Source organism: Lagopus muta, chromosome 8, assembly GCF_023343835.1.
Source record: "Lagopus muta isolate bLagMut1 chromosome 8, bLagMut1 primary, whole genome shotgun sequence".
Taxonomy (NCBI): Eukaryota; Metazoa; Chordata; class Aves; order Galliformes; family Phasianidae; genus Lagopus; species Lagopus muta.
The window spans coordinates 14,061,672-14,080,479 of record NC_064440.1 but is presented as its reverse complement, the minus strand read 5'-3'; the positions used below and the strand labels follow the sequence as shown (position 1 = coordinate 14,080,479).

Sequence of the window (18,808 nt, the reverse complement as noted above, 5' to 3'; positions counted from 1 at the left end):
GTCATTCACAGCCTAAGTTGGGGAAAAAAAAAAAAAAGAAAAGAAAAAGAAGGAAAAAAAGAAGCAGAAAAGATTTGTTGAGTTCATTCCTTGAGTAAACACTTAAACACTGTGATTTAGATAATACATTTACTCAGTGACTTGAAACACTCCACAAAAAGAAAATGTAGATGTGTCCCTGGGGACATAGTTTGGTGGGGATGCATTGATGGATGAACTTAGTGAATTTGGATGTCTTTTCAAGCCTTGATGATTCTGTGAGTCTGTGAGTGGGTATGGTGATGATGGATTGAAGGTTGGGCTTCATGATCTTGGAGTTCTTTTCCAACCTTAATGACTCTGTGATTCCATGAAATTTCTTTCCATAAATCAGAATCTCTTGAAGTTACATGAAACTTCATTTAAAGAACTTCCCCCTAACATCCAACCAAAAAAAAAAAAAAAAAAAAAAAAAAGTTCTTTACTAGGAGAGTGGTTAGGCCCTGGAACGGGCTGCCCAGGGAGGTTGTGGATGCCCCGTCCTTGGACGTGTTTAAGGCCAGGTTGGACGGGGTCCTGGGCAACCTGATCTAAATGTGTATGTTTGGTGGCCCTGCTAGGCAGGGGGGTTGGAACTACATGATCCTTGGGGTCCCTTCCAACCCGGGTGATTCTGTGATTCTGTGATTCTGTGATTACATGCATATCTATCTGATTGTAGCTTTTGTCGTATTGATAATACTATCTCTTCTGGGTCTTCATTCTCACCCAGGAACCTCAATGCAGTTTATAAAAGGCAGAGAAACCAAGGTCTGAGTGACTTATCCAAGGCTCCATCTCTACCCACAGACAGAAACTTCATCCTCAAAATGTGCCAACATCAAAGTAGCTGAGCACAAAATGTAGTAGGTTGGTGAGGGAAGCAGATCCCTTGAGCAGGGATAGATTCATATGCGCAATCCATCAGTTGTGCCACTAGCAAATGACTTCAGGCAGCCATTAAAAAGGAATGAATTGAACTTGTAACTTGGAGCCGGCCCTTTTCTTAGTCAGGACAGTGCAAATGGGAAGTGGGAGCATCACACTTGTTCACATTGTCTCTCTGGAAGAGGAAGAAGGCTTCCCCTCTTCCCCAAGCAGTGCCTGCAGACTTCTCCAGGCTGACCTGCAGCAGGATGACAGGCCACCAGAGGCCTCAAACACCAATGGCTCTGAGCTGTCTGCCAGCAGAACTAATGGCCCAGGCCTTGCTGGCGAGGGAGCAGAGAGTAGTAAATGTCCCAAAGATGCTGCTGAGTCGCTCCGTTTCCTGCACGCAAGCTGCACATTGTAAAAACTGAGGCTCAGATTCTTTTTCCTGTTTGCACTGGAGCAGACCACAGAAATTGCACAATCCGCCAGACCAGACCCAAGGTGAATCGTGAGACGATGGATTCCAAGGCAATATTTCACACTTGCTGAAAAAGTGATACAGCCCATGGGAGGGGACTGTAATTAAGGAGAGCAGTGGCAGCCCACAAACAAAGTAGTTCCATAAGCAGTGGAAGAAATGAAAGTTCATTTCCAAGGGCTCTCACTTGCATGGATTCTCCAGTGCTCAATAAAAGGTGTGATCCCGAAGCAAGAGAGTCTCTCTCCTTTCTCCACTTGCTTATTTTGATGAAATATGATAGGCACAATATTTTATGCATTCCCCCCCTCCATGATAGGTTACAGAGCTGTTAGCTGGAGATTGTATGGGCTGACACATAAACAACATGATCACATTAAACTCAGTTTCCTGGGGAAACCACTCTAATATTTTGCTTTGGCGGAGGCATCTGCAGGAGTGGTAGGGAGGAGAGTAGCAACTTGCACATAGTAAGGAATCAAAGACAAAATGGTGTTACCTTTTCTGTGATTAGATGCTTTCTAGAAGACCATATATTCAGTGCAGTGGAAATGCTGAGTCATGGCTTGAAGCAGTGATTGAGCACCTGGTGGGAAGGCAGGGCCAACCCAGGGGAGCTCAGGTGCATGAAGTGCATTGAGTGACCAGAAGGGGTTGATCCAGGATCCATCCCTTCCCAGACCTCATTTAAGGGTTGGCTGTGGAGATGAAGGGATCTCACTGGAGATCTCTGGATGTTTGAGGCCTTCTGAAGGTAAGCAGTTTATTTCCTTTGTTTCTGTGTCTATGACTGCTGCATTTGAACACATTCTCACTTGCTGCAGCCTAGGACTTTGCTACCCTGCTAGATAGGAACTAGTTTATAAGCCTCAGAACAGGACATGCGTTGTTGTGGATCATGGTTGTTTGGACATCTTTATTGAAGCATAAAGTGTGCAGCAAGATCAAGTTGGAAATGAACACACATGGGTGGAAACAGGACTGGTCTAGCATTATGCTGGATATTTGTTTTAGGAGTCTTTTGTACCATTCTAGCTCTGAACGGATGGAATTCATAAAACACAGATAGTGGTTGACAGTGGTTTGAATGCAGTTGAAGTTCTAGACAAAAAGTTTTTTGTTGTCATCCTTGCATGCATAAAGAGCAACTAGTGCCATATGTTTCATTCTGAAAAACAATTTTGGCAATAAAAACATCTGAAGTGACTCCTTTCCTCCAGAAAGCAAGAGTAGACTAAAGCAAGGTTTCTTCAAGAAACTGATGGGGGGGGGGAAGAGTCAATCTTATACCAGATTGCTGAAAACTGGGGGATAAAACAACTACCATAGATATCAACAGGTCGACCATTTAAAAATAAAAATGAAAGGATCATGTATGACCAACACAAGAAGCAGTGTTTCCAGTAACAAACTGAAACCTGGAAGGTTCTCTGACAGAGTCAATGAAAACTGTCTCTGTACTTGAAGAGGATGATTGACACTAATACCTTGCACAGCCTCTCCTCTTAAAGGAGAAACCTTTTTGCTAACTAATTCATCACGTATGGCAGATACAATCATAGTCTCTTCCTCACAAAAAAGACAAATTTCTTTGTCTTTAGGTGTCTATGAAGTCTAAATCTTTTTGCACTGAATATTTGCTTTCAAGGGTGCTTTGCTAGAAATAAGTAACAATTTTGTAATAACCAAGCAAATACCCTGGCTCCACATCTCCCTTCCAAGATTCAGTGTGAACGTAAACCAGATGTGATTCCAACAAAGAGGCATCCTCTGATGTACCAGATGGGACTCCTTCATCACTTTCCTATTGACTAAATATAGTTGGAGGGAAACAATAGTGCCAACACAGAGCACTGACATTGAGTGATATGAGGAAGGATTCTTTCCTTCATTCCAGAAGCTAGTAACAGATCTCCACATTGGCAAGAAGTAGGAAAACTAAGAGTGTACTTCCTCTTTTTTGCCCCATGTAATTCTTCCCCCTGGTTGGCAATTATATTGTGCAAAGTATTTCCTAGCTTTGTTTTTTTTTTTGTTTTTTTTTTTTTAAATAGTAATTTTCATCCCTGTTTCAGTGTTAACTGCTATTGTCAGTCATTGCTACTGTTGTGCTATAGACAACAGTAGAAGCAGGAATTTTAAAAATAGAGGAGGAAACTTAACAACTGCAAAAAAATCCTTACCCTAGAGAGCCATTGTTTACCCTTCTTCATGTATGCTAGCAATAATTATACTAAAATCTGGTTAGGAGAAGAGGTCCATTCTACATTAGCAAAGAAAATGTAATTTTTTTTCCCTCCTAAACGGAATACGAAGACTTTTTCATTAAATGTGGCTTTCTGGTTTAAAAAACAAAACAAAAAGCTTACCCATCAAAATTCCTATTTGAAAAAAAATCCTTTTCCATCCAGAAATTCAAGCAGCTGAATACAAACAACGGATGTCTTCCTTAGAAAGGGGGGGAAAAAGTCCGAGATGACCTTAAATTTCTCTCTATTATTATTGAGGGCTGTTGGTTGAGAGACACCCCACAGACATACCGTGTACTGCAACTTCCTGCATGTGTCATCCAAAGCAGGAACACCAGGCTCATCTCTAGTCTACCCTTGCTGATGAAATTACAGGTTTATTGTGTGCATATACCAGCCTTGGTGAGCATGTGCCCAGAAATAACAGCAAAGCAGTGGGAGGTCTGTGGCTGAGGGGAATGATACAGCATTCAAATGGTGACAGCAGCCTCACAGACTCAAATCAGTATTTGCGTACCTCCTCAGGCTAATGCAGATCTTTGCCATTGGGTTGGCCGAACGCTTCTCAGCAGTTCAAACAGAACTTCCAGGCGTGGGTTATTCTCATTTCAGAGGCAAACTTCACCATCTTGTAAGTCACAAGACAGAATTTATCGTTGCTTGAATGCAAGTGAAATCTTTACCCAGCACAACAACCTCTCCTCTAAACTTTAAATGGCTGCCACAGCACCAGAGCAATTAGGTTCTACTTTGGGTAGAATGATTCATGCTTCAATAAATTCAATTTCAACAAGACATAATTATGGTGAGTCACATAATCACAGATTAATCACAGCACCTCCCATTTAGCCATCAAAACAGTGGAGGATTCCGGATGGGATGCATGCAGTGCTGCTTTTGCTTCACTTGATTCCATTTCTGCTACATAGGTTGATCTTGCACAAGTTGAAGAAGGCTTTAGGGGTTGATAGCACAGGTGTCAGATAGCATGGAAAGATAGCTATTGTTTTCCATTTGGTGAATGAACCTGAAAGATAATGAATGTTGCTGTGAGTTCAGCAAGAACACGAGTCTCCTATTTGCTGCTGAGCAACAATGATGCATTGTTAGTAGGGATTGAAGAAACTCAGTGCCTTCTATAATTGAGCACAAATGACTATACAAAGGGGATCTCACTCTGTGAATTCTTCTTTGACTTGGTTCATCAGAGCTGTAGGGGATGGGAAACCTCTTCATATCAACCTCTTAGTATCCAGTTCCTATCTGATTTTACTCAAATCTTGAAAGCATAATATGCTTTCCCTCTAGTAAGTGCTGTCCCTGATCATCTCTGGCTATGCTGGCTTCTGTCTCAGTTGAGATATGGTGCTGTCTCCTTCTCTCTCCATACTCCACTTTTTACTGTCAGTGAATCTGGAGACTGCAGTAGAATAATGTATTTGAGCTTGTGCTCAGCTTGTCTCGTTTGAACATCACTCTTAGCCTCACGTACACTTGCCACAAACCAATGAGGGTGAAATTCCTTCTTTGTGATCAGACAATTTGCGGCTGCCCTTTACCAGACCTCGGGTAGGAATGTATGCAGTGGTTTTTTCCAAATACTGTAACCCAATTTATTCTGTGTGATCAGCTCAGCTTGAATTGCAGTTGGATCATTTTATGGAATTGTTTTGCTTTCAAAGCTTTCATTCTTCAAAGTGGTCAGAAAGGGGTTTATTTTCTTTTCCTTTTTATTGCATTTATTTTTAAGGTGAGAAAGGTGGTGGGGGAGCAGGACAGGGGGGTGTGTTTTTCAACAAGAGTGAGAAGGAAGATTGTTTTTTGACATCTTGTTTTATACTGTCACTGAGTATAAAATTTGACAAGCTGATGTTTACTTCCCTGTACATCTTGAGAGTTTTCCTTAAAATTCAGTTTTGGTTTTAAAAGTTGGCCAAAGAATCTGTGGAGCAAGTGGGGTGTTGATGGAGATGCTGGTAAATGAACATTGTCAGCAAATTAATACGACGTTTTAAAGGAAAAGCTTTCAAGTGCAATTACAAGGTTTCTTTAATCTTCCCTCTCTCATCCTCCTCTTCTCTTTCTTTCCCTTAAAACAAATCTTTTTTTTTTTTCTTCCCTAGAGAAGGTTAGCTTTTTTTTTTCTCTGGACACCAAAGGAAGATAAACACTAGAGCATACAAATTCTGGAGAATTAATATTCTGACAATCAGCAGGTGAAGATGAATTGACAGAGGTTGTGTGCAGAGGAGTAGTGAAGGAACACCAGGTGATGCATATATACAACATTAGTAAGTGCATCTCTGAAAGTTGGTGGTGAATAAAATGGCACAGCCATGTGAAGGGAACAAGATGTGAATGGGGGTCTGCGTAGGCATGGTCAGCCCATTGACCATTCAGCAGGTAGAGCCCCATCTCAGCATATATAATCTGCATCTTTCAGCAGTTTGCCCAGACTCCCTGGTGGGAGTCTCAGTGGTCTGTGGGGTGGTAACAATCGGAGGTAATGTTGAGTACATCCATGCTGGGAATTTCTGAACTGGATGGGAAGAAACCAGAGGAAGTTTCCAACTGACTGTTTATATGATCTAGCCAGGAAGCACAGGGTGGGGTTTTGAGTGGAGGATGTTGCTCAGGACAACTGTAAGCCCAAAAAGCCACATTTATTCCATGGCTAAAGCCTGTATCCACAGTCCCAGGAGATTATATTACTCACAGAAAAGCTTATTAAAATCTCCCATGCATCGTAAGATATGCCACCCAATGGGAAGTGGTGATTCTGTCTCAGTGGCATCTAAGTTGTAGAGATGTCCAGATATGATTGCGTGCTCCTAGCAGGGCCTTCTAATTTCCTAGCTTTTAGATGCTACACCAACAGACGTGGAGGGAGAAGTTGACTTTACAGATGTGGCCTCAGTAACTCCATGATCAGTCTTTTCTCCAAGTTAAGCCTGACCCCATATTAATGCTAAGGTAGTTTTGGAAGCACTGTGCAGCTAAGAGGTCTGATGGCCCTCGAAAGACAGGATGTTTATTTTAAACTAGAGTCGAGATGTCATCCCAGCTAAGCTGCATGAATTCATTGTAAATGATACCATGTGCTTCTTGAGCCCTCTATTGCATTCATTTTATAGATAATTCCCCATGATTTCTTCCCAAGTAATTCCCTGGAATTGCTGCACTCTACAAACCCATTGCATTCTATCTTCAAGACAGCTACTACCTAGCAGGGATAAAGGCAGTGACACAAAGAACCCACTCCTCAATCTGTCTATGGTGTCAGTTCTCCCATTGTTTTGGTTCAGTTTTGTCGGATGGGACTTTTAGCCCGTAAAACATTTTGGGCCTACTTCCAAGTCATGGGTCCTTAAGAAAAGAAACAATTCTCAAAACCCTTGGAAGTTTGAGGAGGGTGGTATACAATCACTGAGCCAACTCCATGGTCCAGTATCAAAAACAAGAGCAGACCTGGAAAAATATTACAAAACTCTTCCACTGGCACCAGTGGGTCAGTGTCATTACAGGCAGTGGTGTTGTTCTCAGATAGTATTTCATTGGCTTCCTTCTCTTTTTTCCTCTCCCTCTTTTAAAGCACATTTTTTTTTTTTTTTTTTTTTTTTTTTCCCCTTGTATTGCACAGTAGGGTTATATCCCTGGAGATTCACAGTGATGAGGAGGAGTAGGCAGAGATCAAAAGCACTTCTAGCTTTGAAAAGATTATTCCTGGCCTAATACCAAGTATGGCAAGCTCCAATCCATCCATCTTGTTCAAACAGTGTTTCAAAACTGGTCACCCAACCCTCCTGGATACTGCTTCCCTTTCAACTTTATACAACACACATAATTCTTTGATTTTTACCTTTTAAAGCATGGCACTGAATTCTTTACTAGCACAACTGACTGCTCTTATTTTTCAAATTTGAGGCTGCAGGCTTCTTTGGTGTTTTCAGTCCTTCTCGGCCTCTTTCAGGGCCAAAATCTCTCAGTGGCTTCTCAAACTAACTGCACTGATTTTTATTTATTTTTTTTTTTAATTTTTTATTTTTTTTTTAACCTTGGCTCATTGACCTTTCTAGAGAAATAAAGCTAAAAACGTTCCATGTATTACTTTGGAAGTGTGGTTCTCCAGCAATCTAAAGTACTAAAACAAAAACAAAAGAGCTGGTGCTAATTGCGAGAAGTTCGCAAAAAAAAAAAAAAAAAAGGATGCAGCCTATTGAGAGGAATCCCAAGACCTACACTGTGTGGATAACTTAATTTTAAGAGCTGAGTGGGGGTAGCAGTGTCAATAGCAGGCAAGGGTTGAGTGCATTTCTTGTGTATATAGAATGTTCTGTAGTTCCAGACGACTTTGACAAGATGTATATCATACAGGAAGGGATCAGCAGGCTTCATCTTGTCCATCTCTGAATCATAGTTCAGACAGTCACGAAAGGAATTGGATGTTCAGGCGTCTGCTGTAAGCTATCAGAGTTTCAAAAATCTCAAATTGTTTTCCTTTTTTATTAAAGCGTTCTTAGTTCCAAACTTCCTGAGGTAACAAGCGCTTAGCAGCCTACCCACTCATTCATGACTGTTAATGCTAGTTAAGGAAAATTGTTTTGGTTAGTTTTATCTGTGTATTATGGTGATAAACAAGTGCAAGTGGAAGACCTGTCTCAGTGTCACGTCTGGTGGATAAAAGAGTAAAACACATCCTGCAAGTTATTCCAGGGTGACGGGTCACAGGCCATGCACTGGTATGTTTGGAAAATGGATGATTATCCAAGCTTATGGAAAGCGGCCAGAAAAAACAAAATTGCTGAAGAAAACAACTCCTTGCTAAAATTCAAAATGTTCTGAATGGTTGAGGAAGGAACAACATTTTTTTTTTTAAACTAGTTTAAGTTTAACTAGTCATTTTATTTTTCCTGTATGCCTTGGAAAGTAAGTAGATAATGAATAATGCCTTGTGGGTTTTAGGGATGAGATGTGAGCATCAGGAACTTTCAGTGAATGTAAAAAGTTTTCAATGGTGAAGTTAAGTGTATTTAAAATGTGACTTATCCGAAGAGAGCAGCATGTTTGGAAAGAGAGGCATCTGCAGAAGGCAAGAAAGCACGGGTAAAGCTCACATGATACTGCAAGAGTAATGAGAAGGCCATTCATTTTCTACAGATTTTCCTACAGGAGATGAATTCAAGACTGTCAGCATATGTAGCCAAAAGATCTTGCTACAAGAAGAAGATAGCCAAATGAATATGGTTTGAATAGATGCCACTGAAATAGACAGTTATTTGCTCTTGGTTTTAATCTGCCCAGTACACACTCATGTACAAAAAAAGGAAAAATGAACAGAACAAAAAGTAATTTCTGATAGATTGGCCTTAATACCAGCAGATGACGATACTATTAACTACTGTCATTAAAGCCTCAGTTTGCATCAAGCAATAACTGCAATCCTGTATATCAGAGCCCTGCTAAGACTCTTTGAGCAGAACCAGCTGAGTTATTTTCACTTCAGACTTTCACCTGGCAGGAAGACCAAAAAGAAACAAGTGTTAGCCATGCTAGATCATTTTATAAATTGTATTGTAGTCTGTTTATCTATCAGTAAGTCAATCAATACCCAGGCAGTTAGACTTTCAATAAATTCCTTTCAAGGAATTTTTTCCAACAGGATTAACGACAATCAGAATGCAAAGGTCAATATAACTTGTTCAGGAGGTTACAGCACTAGTGTGAAATTGGAACATCTCACATAGCCCTGGTCAGCACCAGACTGTTTTTAGTTATAAATTCTCTGAAACTGGGCCGGGTCATCAGGGTTATTTAATTTGACTGCCTATGTACTTCATTAGTACAAGATGCAGGTGTTTGTTTGTTTGTTTTCTTACAGTCGCCATCTAGTACAACCCATTAACATGGCCCAGTGAAAGTGTGCTTTCTAGACAGGTGCTTGGATCATTCTGGAGAAGACAAAGCATGAGAGAGAGTTCATTGCTTCTGAAGTCAGATAACTCCAAAATTGCTGACTCTCTTCCCTTCCCCCTTGCAGTTAAATAACACGCCAACTTTTAATTCAACTCCAAGCTACTGATTCTTGTTCTGCATTTCTCTGCTGAATTAAAGACTTCATTAGCAACTGCGTTTTTTTTTTTTCTTTGGGAAGGTAATTATAGAGTAATCAACCCAGCTCTCATCTCCCTAGTTGCCTTCATGATTAGTTAAACAGATTGATTTCTTTTACTCTCCCACGGTGAGGGGATTTCTCCAGACCCAAAATAATCATGTGGTTTCATTCTGCAAAGTCTTGTGTTTTGTGTCCTCAGCTGCGAATTCAGAACTGGACACAACAAACTGGCATCAGTATATACTATTTGAAGGGGTGATATCATCTGTTACCATATTACTACTTTTTTCATCATAACTTATGCCCTCAGCAGTCCTGTTTAGTTCATTTTCCTAACCAGAGTGAACAGCCTTTTTGCTAAATTGTATTTTAAGCTAAGACATTTGTAGTGATGGATAGCCTTGCTGTAGGCATGATGTACTTACTGCCTTTCTCTTAGGCAGGAACTTTTACTGACTTTTTTTTTTTTTTCCTTAATTTACTTAGTGATTTTTTTTTTTTAACTATAAATCGCTGTTCTATTAATGCTGGTGTCACCCTTCATCAGCAAGAATTTTACAGCTATTACCCAATCAGTAATAAAAGTACATATCTGCAATGAACCTAGATAGCCTAGAGCAGCAATACTAAAAATAGTCACTCACTCTTTTCCCCAGATTGAAATTTTGAGATCTGTCAGTCAGTTTTTCATTAATCCCTGCAGTCTATATCGTTCAGTGCTCACTTGTTTTAAATCAAAATATGGAACTCTAACAATTCAGTAAAATTAACGGCAATAATCCAAGCATATAACATTTCTAATGAGCTCTCTAATGAGCTGTGTTTAATTAACGCTACTAATGCTGCTGGATTTTGATTGCTGTTTTCAAAAAGTAGTACTTAAAAGTTCTGCCAAGATTTTAGGAGATACCTGTATACTTATTGGGGTCTGTTTGCTGAGATGGGAAGTCTTTTGCATCGATACCTGTGGTTTTGGAGAGCCCACTCTCTACCCTCTGTGGACGTTCCTGGTTCTCAGTTGTGTCGTGATGTTCTAACAGAAGATGTGGGACAGCAGTGAAGAGGCCAAGTAGGTGGCAACAGCAATGTTTTTTTGTTGACTTGTCTCATGCCTTAGCATGAGCCTTAAACAGAAAGTTACCCTACAAAATGATACCCTGTTTGTTTGATGATACTGTCATCCACAAAGTGGTTTACTTTTTTGATGTTTCTTTTACAGTTCTTTAATCGAGTAACTTTGATACCAAAAAAGTGGTATGCAATATCAAGTTAGTGGGTTAACATGTCTCTGAGGGCAACCAGAGAGTTTGAGGCAGGTTCTGTTTGTTCATCAAAACTGGGTTCCAATGAAGAGAGCCATCAGGACAGTGCCCAGGCCTGAAAAGATGATGCAATATTCAAATTATTCAAATTGATGAGATGTTACCACATTTCCATTATGATGAAATGTCCACTGTTAAAAAAAGAACAGTGAAACAAATGTTGGTAATAGTGTTAGAAGGCTCTCAGACATTTGCTGTTTAAGATTAAAATGTCATTATAATTAAAATCTGACAGTGGTAGAATGTGAACGTGACTAAAATATTTGTTGGAAATGATTTAGAAAAAAAAAAAGAGCAAACTGCCTTTTGGATTAATGAGTTTGTAAAGTGTCTGTAGTGCTTGAGGAATGAGGACAGTTCAATTTACAAGGTTAAGAACAGAAGGGGGGGGGGGGGGGGGAAAAGGAGAATCCAGATTTCTTGTGGTATTTTTTTCCTCTTCAATTTTTAGACCTGGATATAATGTAATCCGTATCAGCTCAAGAAAATCTGTTCCTTAGGAATTTAATAACAAGAAGATCTGAAACTCCCTCTGGTAGCGAAAGGGAAGACAAAGGCCTCTGCAGATTTGTCATAGTGGTAAGAGATCTCTGCAAAAATAATTCATTCATGTTGTGGGAGTGAAGTTGATGTTGATCAACACTCATTATTCAAACTGTTGAAAGGCCCCAAAGTGAAACAAGACGTTCGGGAGAGTACAACTAGTAATGGCCTCTGGGAAACGATGAGAAAGAGTGTTTTGATTGTCAAGACAGCCAGCCCCACAGAGAGTGGCAGGTGAGCATTTAAAGCTTACTGTGTAGACAAAAGGAGGCACAAGCAGAGCACCGTTCTCGGCTCAGAAATGTGGAAGGCAGCTGTATGTGACCCAAGAACAAATGCTGATGCTGCAAGAATCCCTCCTGTATGTAGCAGAGCTCTTCCCTTGCTGCTGTGGTAGCTACTCATCTCTGCTTCTTGTGCCATTCTCTATGGATAGACCATCAGCTTCAGAGGAGAGGTTGCCATGCAACTAAAGAAGGGCTCTAAGAAAGAAAGGGACAGACTCTTTAGCAGGATCTGTTCTGATAGGACAAAGGGAAATGGTTTAAAACTAAAAGAGGGGAGATTTAGAATGGATATAAGGAAGAAGGTTTGTTGTGTTTTTTTTGTTTGTTTGTTTGTTTGTTTTGTCTTTACAATAATGGTGGTGAGGCACTGGCACAGGTTACCTAGGGGTGGGTGCCCCATCCTTGGAGACACGGTTGGGCTGAAGGGGCTCCGAGCACTTCACTGAGCTATAGGTGTCTCTGTTCATTGCAGGGAAGTTGGCCTAGGTGACCTTTAAAGGTTCTTTCCAACTTGATTCTGTGAACTACAGTCTGTTGTGAGAATGCAAGAATTACTGGTGTATGGAAGGTGCAAAGTATGACTGCTTTGCTCCATTGTGCTCTGTGGAAACAAAGAGCAGCCTTCTTCCAGTTAGTACCTGTGGTGGTTTAAGTGCTTACTGAAGGCCAATGGAGCAGACTTCCCCTAAGTGCCTTACCATCTGTTCAGTGCTTTTGACAATGTGTTTATGTTGTCAGTCACAAAGGAGAAAAAAAATCAAAGTGCTTCATATTTTTTGTTAATATGTTGAGATGACATTAATCATACAGTCCGGGAACCTCTACTCATAAGTGAATGCATGCATTAAATGCTACAGCTGTTAATGGACCCTGTTTCTGATCATGGCTGTCATAAGTGATAACAGGCCTGAGACCAATTAAACTACTTTTCACATTTTTCTTAAGGCAAAGGAGAGCTGGGGAAGGATCCTGGCTCCAGGAGCAGTGCTGAGGTGAAGGGCTGAAAGGCTTAGTGCTGTGGTAAAATAATCTCTCCATGCTTGGTTGCTCCCTTGCTCTCTCATGGTTCCTTTTGAACCATGTTGCCAGTGGGAAAGAGAAGATGCATATGAAGAAGCTTAATAACATGGTCACTTTGCATTTGTAAGACCCTCGTATATAGCGAGCAGTAACAAAAGGCAGACCACTTTTGAATCAACAAGCATTTGATATTTGTGTATTTATATGATTAGTGTGGACTATATTTGGAGCTTGAAAGCCAAGCCCTTCGTTACGTGTCACAGTGCCACTCTTCAAAATATATATATATATACTCAGGCAGCTCTTTACAGGGTCCCATCTTGCAGAACCCAAAGCAAAAGCAAATTGAGAAAATATCCAGCTCAGGTTGGATGTGAGGAAGGACTTTTCTGAAAGAATGGTTGGGTACTGGAATGGGCAGTCCAGGGAAGTTAGAGTTACCATCCCTGGATCTGTCCATGAAATGTGGAGATGTGGCACTGATGGACATGGTTAGTGGGCAGCATTGGTGGTAAATGGGTGTTTGGACTGGATGATCCTAGCAATCTTTTCCAACCTTGATGATTCTATGATTCTATTGGCAGCTCTGTGGATTCAAGCACTTCTTTACAGCCTCCTCTCCTGCCCTCTCCCAAATTACAGATTGTGTCTGCCAAGCAAATCCTGAGTTGAGATGGTAGCTCATTTTCTTGTATGAGGAATGCTGAATTTTTCAGCAAGCTGTGAAAGCCAAAGCCCTCGCCAACTTTCCTTTAGGCTTTTCAGACCCAGTGTTTGCATTTGCTTTCTGTTTCAAGTAGGGAAAGATGTGGCAGCCTAGCTAGGATCTCAGTCCCTTTGAAAGTCCTGCAGCAAAGCAAGGTTATTAAGAAAACACAGGAAAATATTGGGAATCACTTGCTAATATCTAAATCAGTGACTGCATGCCTTACATGTATTTTCAAACTATGACAGCAATATTAACCAAACTTTTTAAATGTATAAAAACCAAGAAAGCCAGAGAGTATCAAACACCCCTCTTCCCTTATGTTCAAAGATCAGGTTTAAAAAAAAAAAAAAAAAAAACAAAACAAAACAAAAAAAAACCTCCTGTTATTTTTATGTAAGACGTATTGTAGGTTTATTCTTATTTTGCCTTCCAGGTTTTGAACCCAAGTTCGTTGTTTGAACTAATATAAACTGTTCCTTTTGTGAAGGTTTTACCCCCAGAGGTCTTCAAAATCTATTGCACATTTGAAGAGTCTATTTAACCTTTTCTGACATTTAAAAGAAAACAGAAAGCAAGCTCCTGCCAGCTGAAAAGTGAGTTAAAGGAACCAGTCCAGTTTCTGTCCAACTGCATGAAGAAAGGATAGTCAAATTCCTTCCATTTTACACATAGTTAGTCATGAAATTGTACAAGAGGAATAAAGAAAAGACAATAAAATAGCCTTATTGTAACAGCTGAAGCGAACCTTGGGTGACTGTCAGCAGTGAAATGTCCAGAGAGCATTTGTACCATTCCATTTCATTAAGCTGAAGGGTGGGATTGTAGACTGTAAAAGATTATAGCAGAGCTCTTCTGAAATTTATGGCTCGCAGTGGAGCACAGGGAAAGTCTCTCCTTCTTGCATACGCAACGGGAGGCTGGGTTTTGTCTCTCCGATGATGATGATGTGTAGAAGAAAGAAGTTGCCAGAAGCGCCAATGGAAAATGAAATGTGCTCTGTGAAAACTTTTTTTTTTTTCTTCCCCATAGCCGACAAAATGCATTTGCACAGTTGGTTTTATTTACTTCCCGAGCTTTTGAATTCACAGGCTGGTTCAGGGCAGGAAGCCTTATGGCTGGCTTTTCAGGCAACGTCAGATCCTTTGGGGGTACAACGCGTAACAGGAACAAGTGCAACAAATGCCTTGGGAGGGGGAACACATACCTGATTTCAAACAGTGCAAGCAGCAGGAGGTACTCTGTTTTCTACCAGCTGAGAATCTGGCCCCAAGAAGCTTAAATTCTGGGTAAAATAGGAATTAGTATCTACTTCAACTGTAGTTGTACACTGGGAAACTAAGTTCTTCTTTCTCAGAAATCTCTTTGGTTTCAATATCTGTTCTCCCTTATGACAATGCATCTCCTGATAATGTGCGGGAGAGCAGTTACTCACCAGTAAAAGAGGTGCAAGGCTGATGGGTAGACAGTGAGAAAGAGAAGTCATTGTAGCTGTGTTCAAACAAAATAACAGCCCTGAATACTGTTGTTCTTGAAGTTTGCCTGTAGCGATTCCCTTGTCTGTTATTTCCCCAGTATTGCTGGGTTTTGTGCTTGTCCTTGTCAGACTGGTAAGATGTAGACAACAGCAGGGATGGTCAGGAGATTTACAGTGGTGCAGGTTTCCAATAGGAATGGCAGTTCCCACCAAGCTGATTTCCAAAAGTGAACAATTGTCAAAATCACAGTGGTGATAATGTAAAGGGAAATGCTGCAATCTGAGTGAAATGCAACCCATGTTCAGAAAAGATTGATTTTCTTTTCTTTTTTTAAATACAAAATATTTTTTGTCTTAATTCATTTGCTACATTAATTTCTTTGTCTCTACATTGTCTTGTAGGACTTTGAATTTGTAACTGTTCTCTTCTATAAACCCGTAGACCTTTGGAGGGCTGCAGCTCCAGAGATACAAATTGCATTCAGCTTGGCCTGTATTACATGCTGTGTTGGGTACTCGTGTGAGTCTAGTGCTGTATGAGAAATGGAATTGGGACAGAAAAGTTTAAGCATTAGGGAAACCTGGGAGTCCTGTCTGCTTAATTGTGATGCCAGAATAGAGAGAATCACAAAAAGTGAAGATTAATATTAACTGAATTTCGGGCAACTAGAGCATGCGTGGCAAACCGTGCAAACAGAAGGGAATGTTTCAATATAGGTAATTATTCATTCTTCTTTCTATTTCAGAACAATGAAAATGCCAATTCCAAGCAGGAATTGTAAGAAATTTCAGTTTTTGTGCAAATTTATTACTTTGGAAGTTTTACTTCAGCTTAGAATAAGTTTTGACACGCTGGAAGTTCCCAAAGAGGAGGAATTCCAACTTTCTCACTGCTGCAAGTCCACATTCATTAATTTTCATGGTTTTTTATGTGCGGGCTCTCCTCTGTGAGTTATAAAGGCTTGAGCAGTAAAGCCAAAATCTTTACTGAGGATTTGTACACGGGTAATTGAAGGATTTAATTCTTAAAGGTGGGATTGTGTTCAGTACAGTTTTGTAATCTTTTTTTTTTCCCAAAATAAATAGTATAGGTTAAAGGAAGTTTTTTTTTTTTTAAGTCATGCTGAAGTTATCTCATGAAAAGCAATGTAAACCAGTGAAACAACCACTGAAGTTTATAACAAAGCAGAGTTTGGATACCTCCAGAACCATTTCTTTTTAGGTTTATGCTGCAAGTGATTAGTGGCACAGGCTTCTTGTGCAAAATTGTGCATTTGTATTCATTTCATGGCTAGGTTTTGGATATGAAAGAACAATGTACATGGACAAAATGCACCAGGGCCTCATTGATGCCATTAAGCCCTTCTTGGATTATTATGAGCAGGTTGACGGGGTGTCCTACAGGAAAGCCATCTTCATCTTCCTCAGTAATGCTGGTGGTGACTTAATTAATAAAGCAGTGCTTGACTTCTGGAGCATTGGAAAGCATAGGGAAGATATTCAGCTGAAAGACCTTGAGCCCATGCTGTCTGTGGGAGTCTTCAGTAACAAGAACAGTGGACTGCGGCACAGCAGCCTCATGGACAGGAACCTCATTGACTACTTTGTTCCCTTGCTCCCCCTGGAGCACAAGCACGTGAAGATGTGTGTGCAGGCTGAGATGATCGCCCACAGGCATGAAGTCGATGAGAAGGTTGTTCAGGCAGTGGCTGATGAAATGACATACTTCCCCAAAGAAGCAAGAATCTACTCCAATAAAGGTTGCAAGACTGTACAGGCCAAGCTGGACATCCATGAAGACATTGCAAAAGCCATGGACTGATTACCCTTCACCTCTCCAAAGCACTTTCAGAGCTTTTGGAAACTTGTCTATTTGCACTTAAGCTTTTGCTTAAGCTGCTGTGGAGCTTCTGTTGTTTGTTTGTTTGTTTGTTTTTTTCTCCAGCCTAGTCTTTTCCCCCAACAGATCTGTTTCCGTATCGCAGAAGTGACTATTTTGATCAACAACAAAAAAAAAACTCAGAAATTTTTAACATCCTCAAGAGCTATCTCCCATCCTGCTTAGTATCAGTCTGAAGTTCCCATGCTGATTTGTTCTATTGTCAGATATGGATTTATGTGAAATAATCTTGATTTCAGATCAGACCTCTGCAGACCTTCACAGAATTAACAATGGACACAAATTTTCTCACTGGATGATTTACCCTTGGGAAATTCCTTTTCTTCAAGTGAACTTAAGGGACTTTTAAAGCCTTAGGAGCTCTTCTGCTTCTGTGTCTCAAATCAGCCATTTAAATTATATAGACAGAATTATACTACTGAGAGATTAGTAAAATATAACTATAAAGATTACCAGTTCTCTCCCAGCACTCTTCATTTGCCTGTCTGGGTTTTGGATGTCATAAGAATCATAGTTTAAAAGAAGCTGAAGACAAAGGAGTGAAGTAATAAACACTTGCTTACAATGGAGGACTCAGACCACTGTCCCTCCAACCCTTTGTTTTATGCACCTTCTAGGAGTTAAAGAACCATTTCTATTAAAGGATTCTTCTTGATGAGAAGCACAAAGACTAAATCTAGAGGAGTACTTGCTATTTTGCAAAAGACAATAACCAAGGCTATCATTTTTTTTTCCTAGCGTGGCCCATGGTTCTCTGAATAAGGATGAAACTCTCCTAGACAGAGAATGCTAAGAATGGTTATTCTTAGTTCCTGATGCAAGTAGAGGATGTACTTCACTAATTTTCATAAGTTCCCTGAATTGAATTTGACTCAAGATGATTCTTCGTGTCTCAGTGGGAGCAAAGCAAAGGAAATACAAGGGAAGACTAACACAACAGAAAACAAACTTTCTTATGAAAAGATGAACTTATATATAATTCTATGAAACCTGGGTGCCTTCTGTGCTTTCATGAGAAAGATATAGGATTCAAAATCCCAATCAGCTGTCCAGTAAGAATCACATTTTTTTCCATTATGAGTAGATCAGCGATCACTTTTTTTTTTTTTTTTTTTTTCCCCCCCATGTCATGGGGCAGATTTGTCCCACAATCATCCAGAGATCAGGCCAGAAAATTCTCATGATAAAGCTCTGCTCCTGCTGGCATCTAAGATTTGCAAAGGACTCAGTGGGGCAGTGAGAACTGGTGGGTGAAGAGCTCTTTGTTGAAGCCTTTCGTGGTGTTTTTTGTTGTTGTTGTTGTTGTTTGTTTGTTTTTTTTCCCTCCCTGCAACAGAAGAGAAAATGGGGGTATTGAGTGTTTGGTGGAAAGCAAAACAAAAACATAACCATGTCTCTACCAGGCCTGAATCCAGCCCTGTGACAGTCTGTTTTCCACTGGCTCTCAAAATTTATGTAAAGAATAAGGAGAAGAATGTAACTGTTCCTTTGCAGCTTCTGCTCTGAGAATGTTCTTAATGAGTTCCCCTTTTTAACTCATCTAATTGTCCATCCTACCCTGGCACTCCCTGTGCCTTTGAGACACCAGAGATCCCAAGCATCTGAAGACATAAAGCCAGAGTTAAATGGCATTTTACATTCCAGGAAGCTCCCAGAGAGCCACCAATTTCCCCTCGCTCCGGGAGGCTTCAGAGAATCCAAAGAACAGCCCCCACTTTTCTGGGGAACCAGATCAAACCACAGCACCAAACAAGCATGAAATTGCCAAATATTTTCTTATTGTCTTGGAAAAAAAAATAAAAATAATAAAGACACTTCTAGTT

The 18,808-nt window shown here is 40.3% G+C and overlaps 1 protein-coding gene across 7 annotated transcripts; it reads left to right on the top strand.

Moving 5' to 3' along the window:
* Positions 1-2,041: 2,041 nt before the first annotated feature.
* On the top strand, positions 2,042-18,808 carry LOC125696985 (torsin-1B-like). Of its 7 annotated transcripts, XM_048953445.1 has the most exons (5): positions 2,106-2,123; positions 11,504-11,631; positions 11,718-11,829; positions 15,832-15,863; positions 16,381-18,808. In XM_048953445.1, exons 3-5 carry the CDS (start codon positions 11,777-11,779, stop codon positions 16,905-16,907), a joined length of 612 nt encoding a protein of 203 aa, XP_048809402.1. In that variant the 5' UTR covers positions 2,106-2,123; positions 11,504-11,631; positions 11,718-11,776; the 3' UTR covers positions 16,908-18,808. The 7 variants fall into 7 exon arrangements, with proteins under 7 accessions (XP_048809404.1, XP_048809407.1, XP_048809402.1 ...); XM_048953447.1 differs by lacking the exons at positions 11,504-11,631; positions 11,718-11,829 and having other exon boundaries at positions 2,042-2,123; positions 15,832-16,090; XM_048953450.1 differs by lacking the exons at positions 11,504-11,631; positions 11,718-11,829 and having other exon boundaries at positions 2,071-2,123.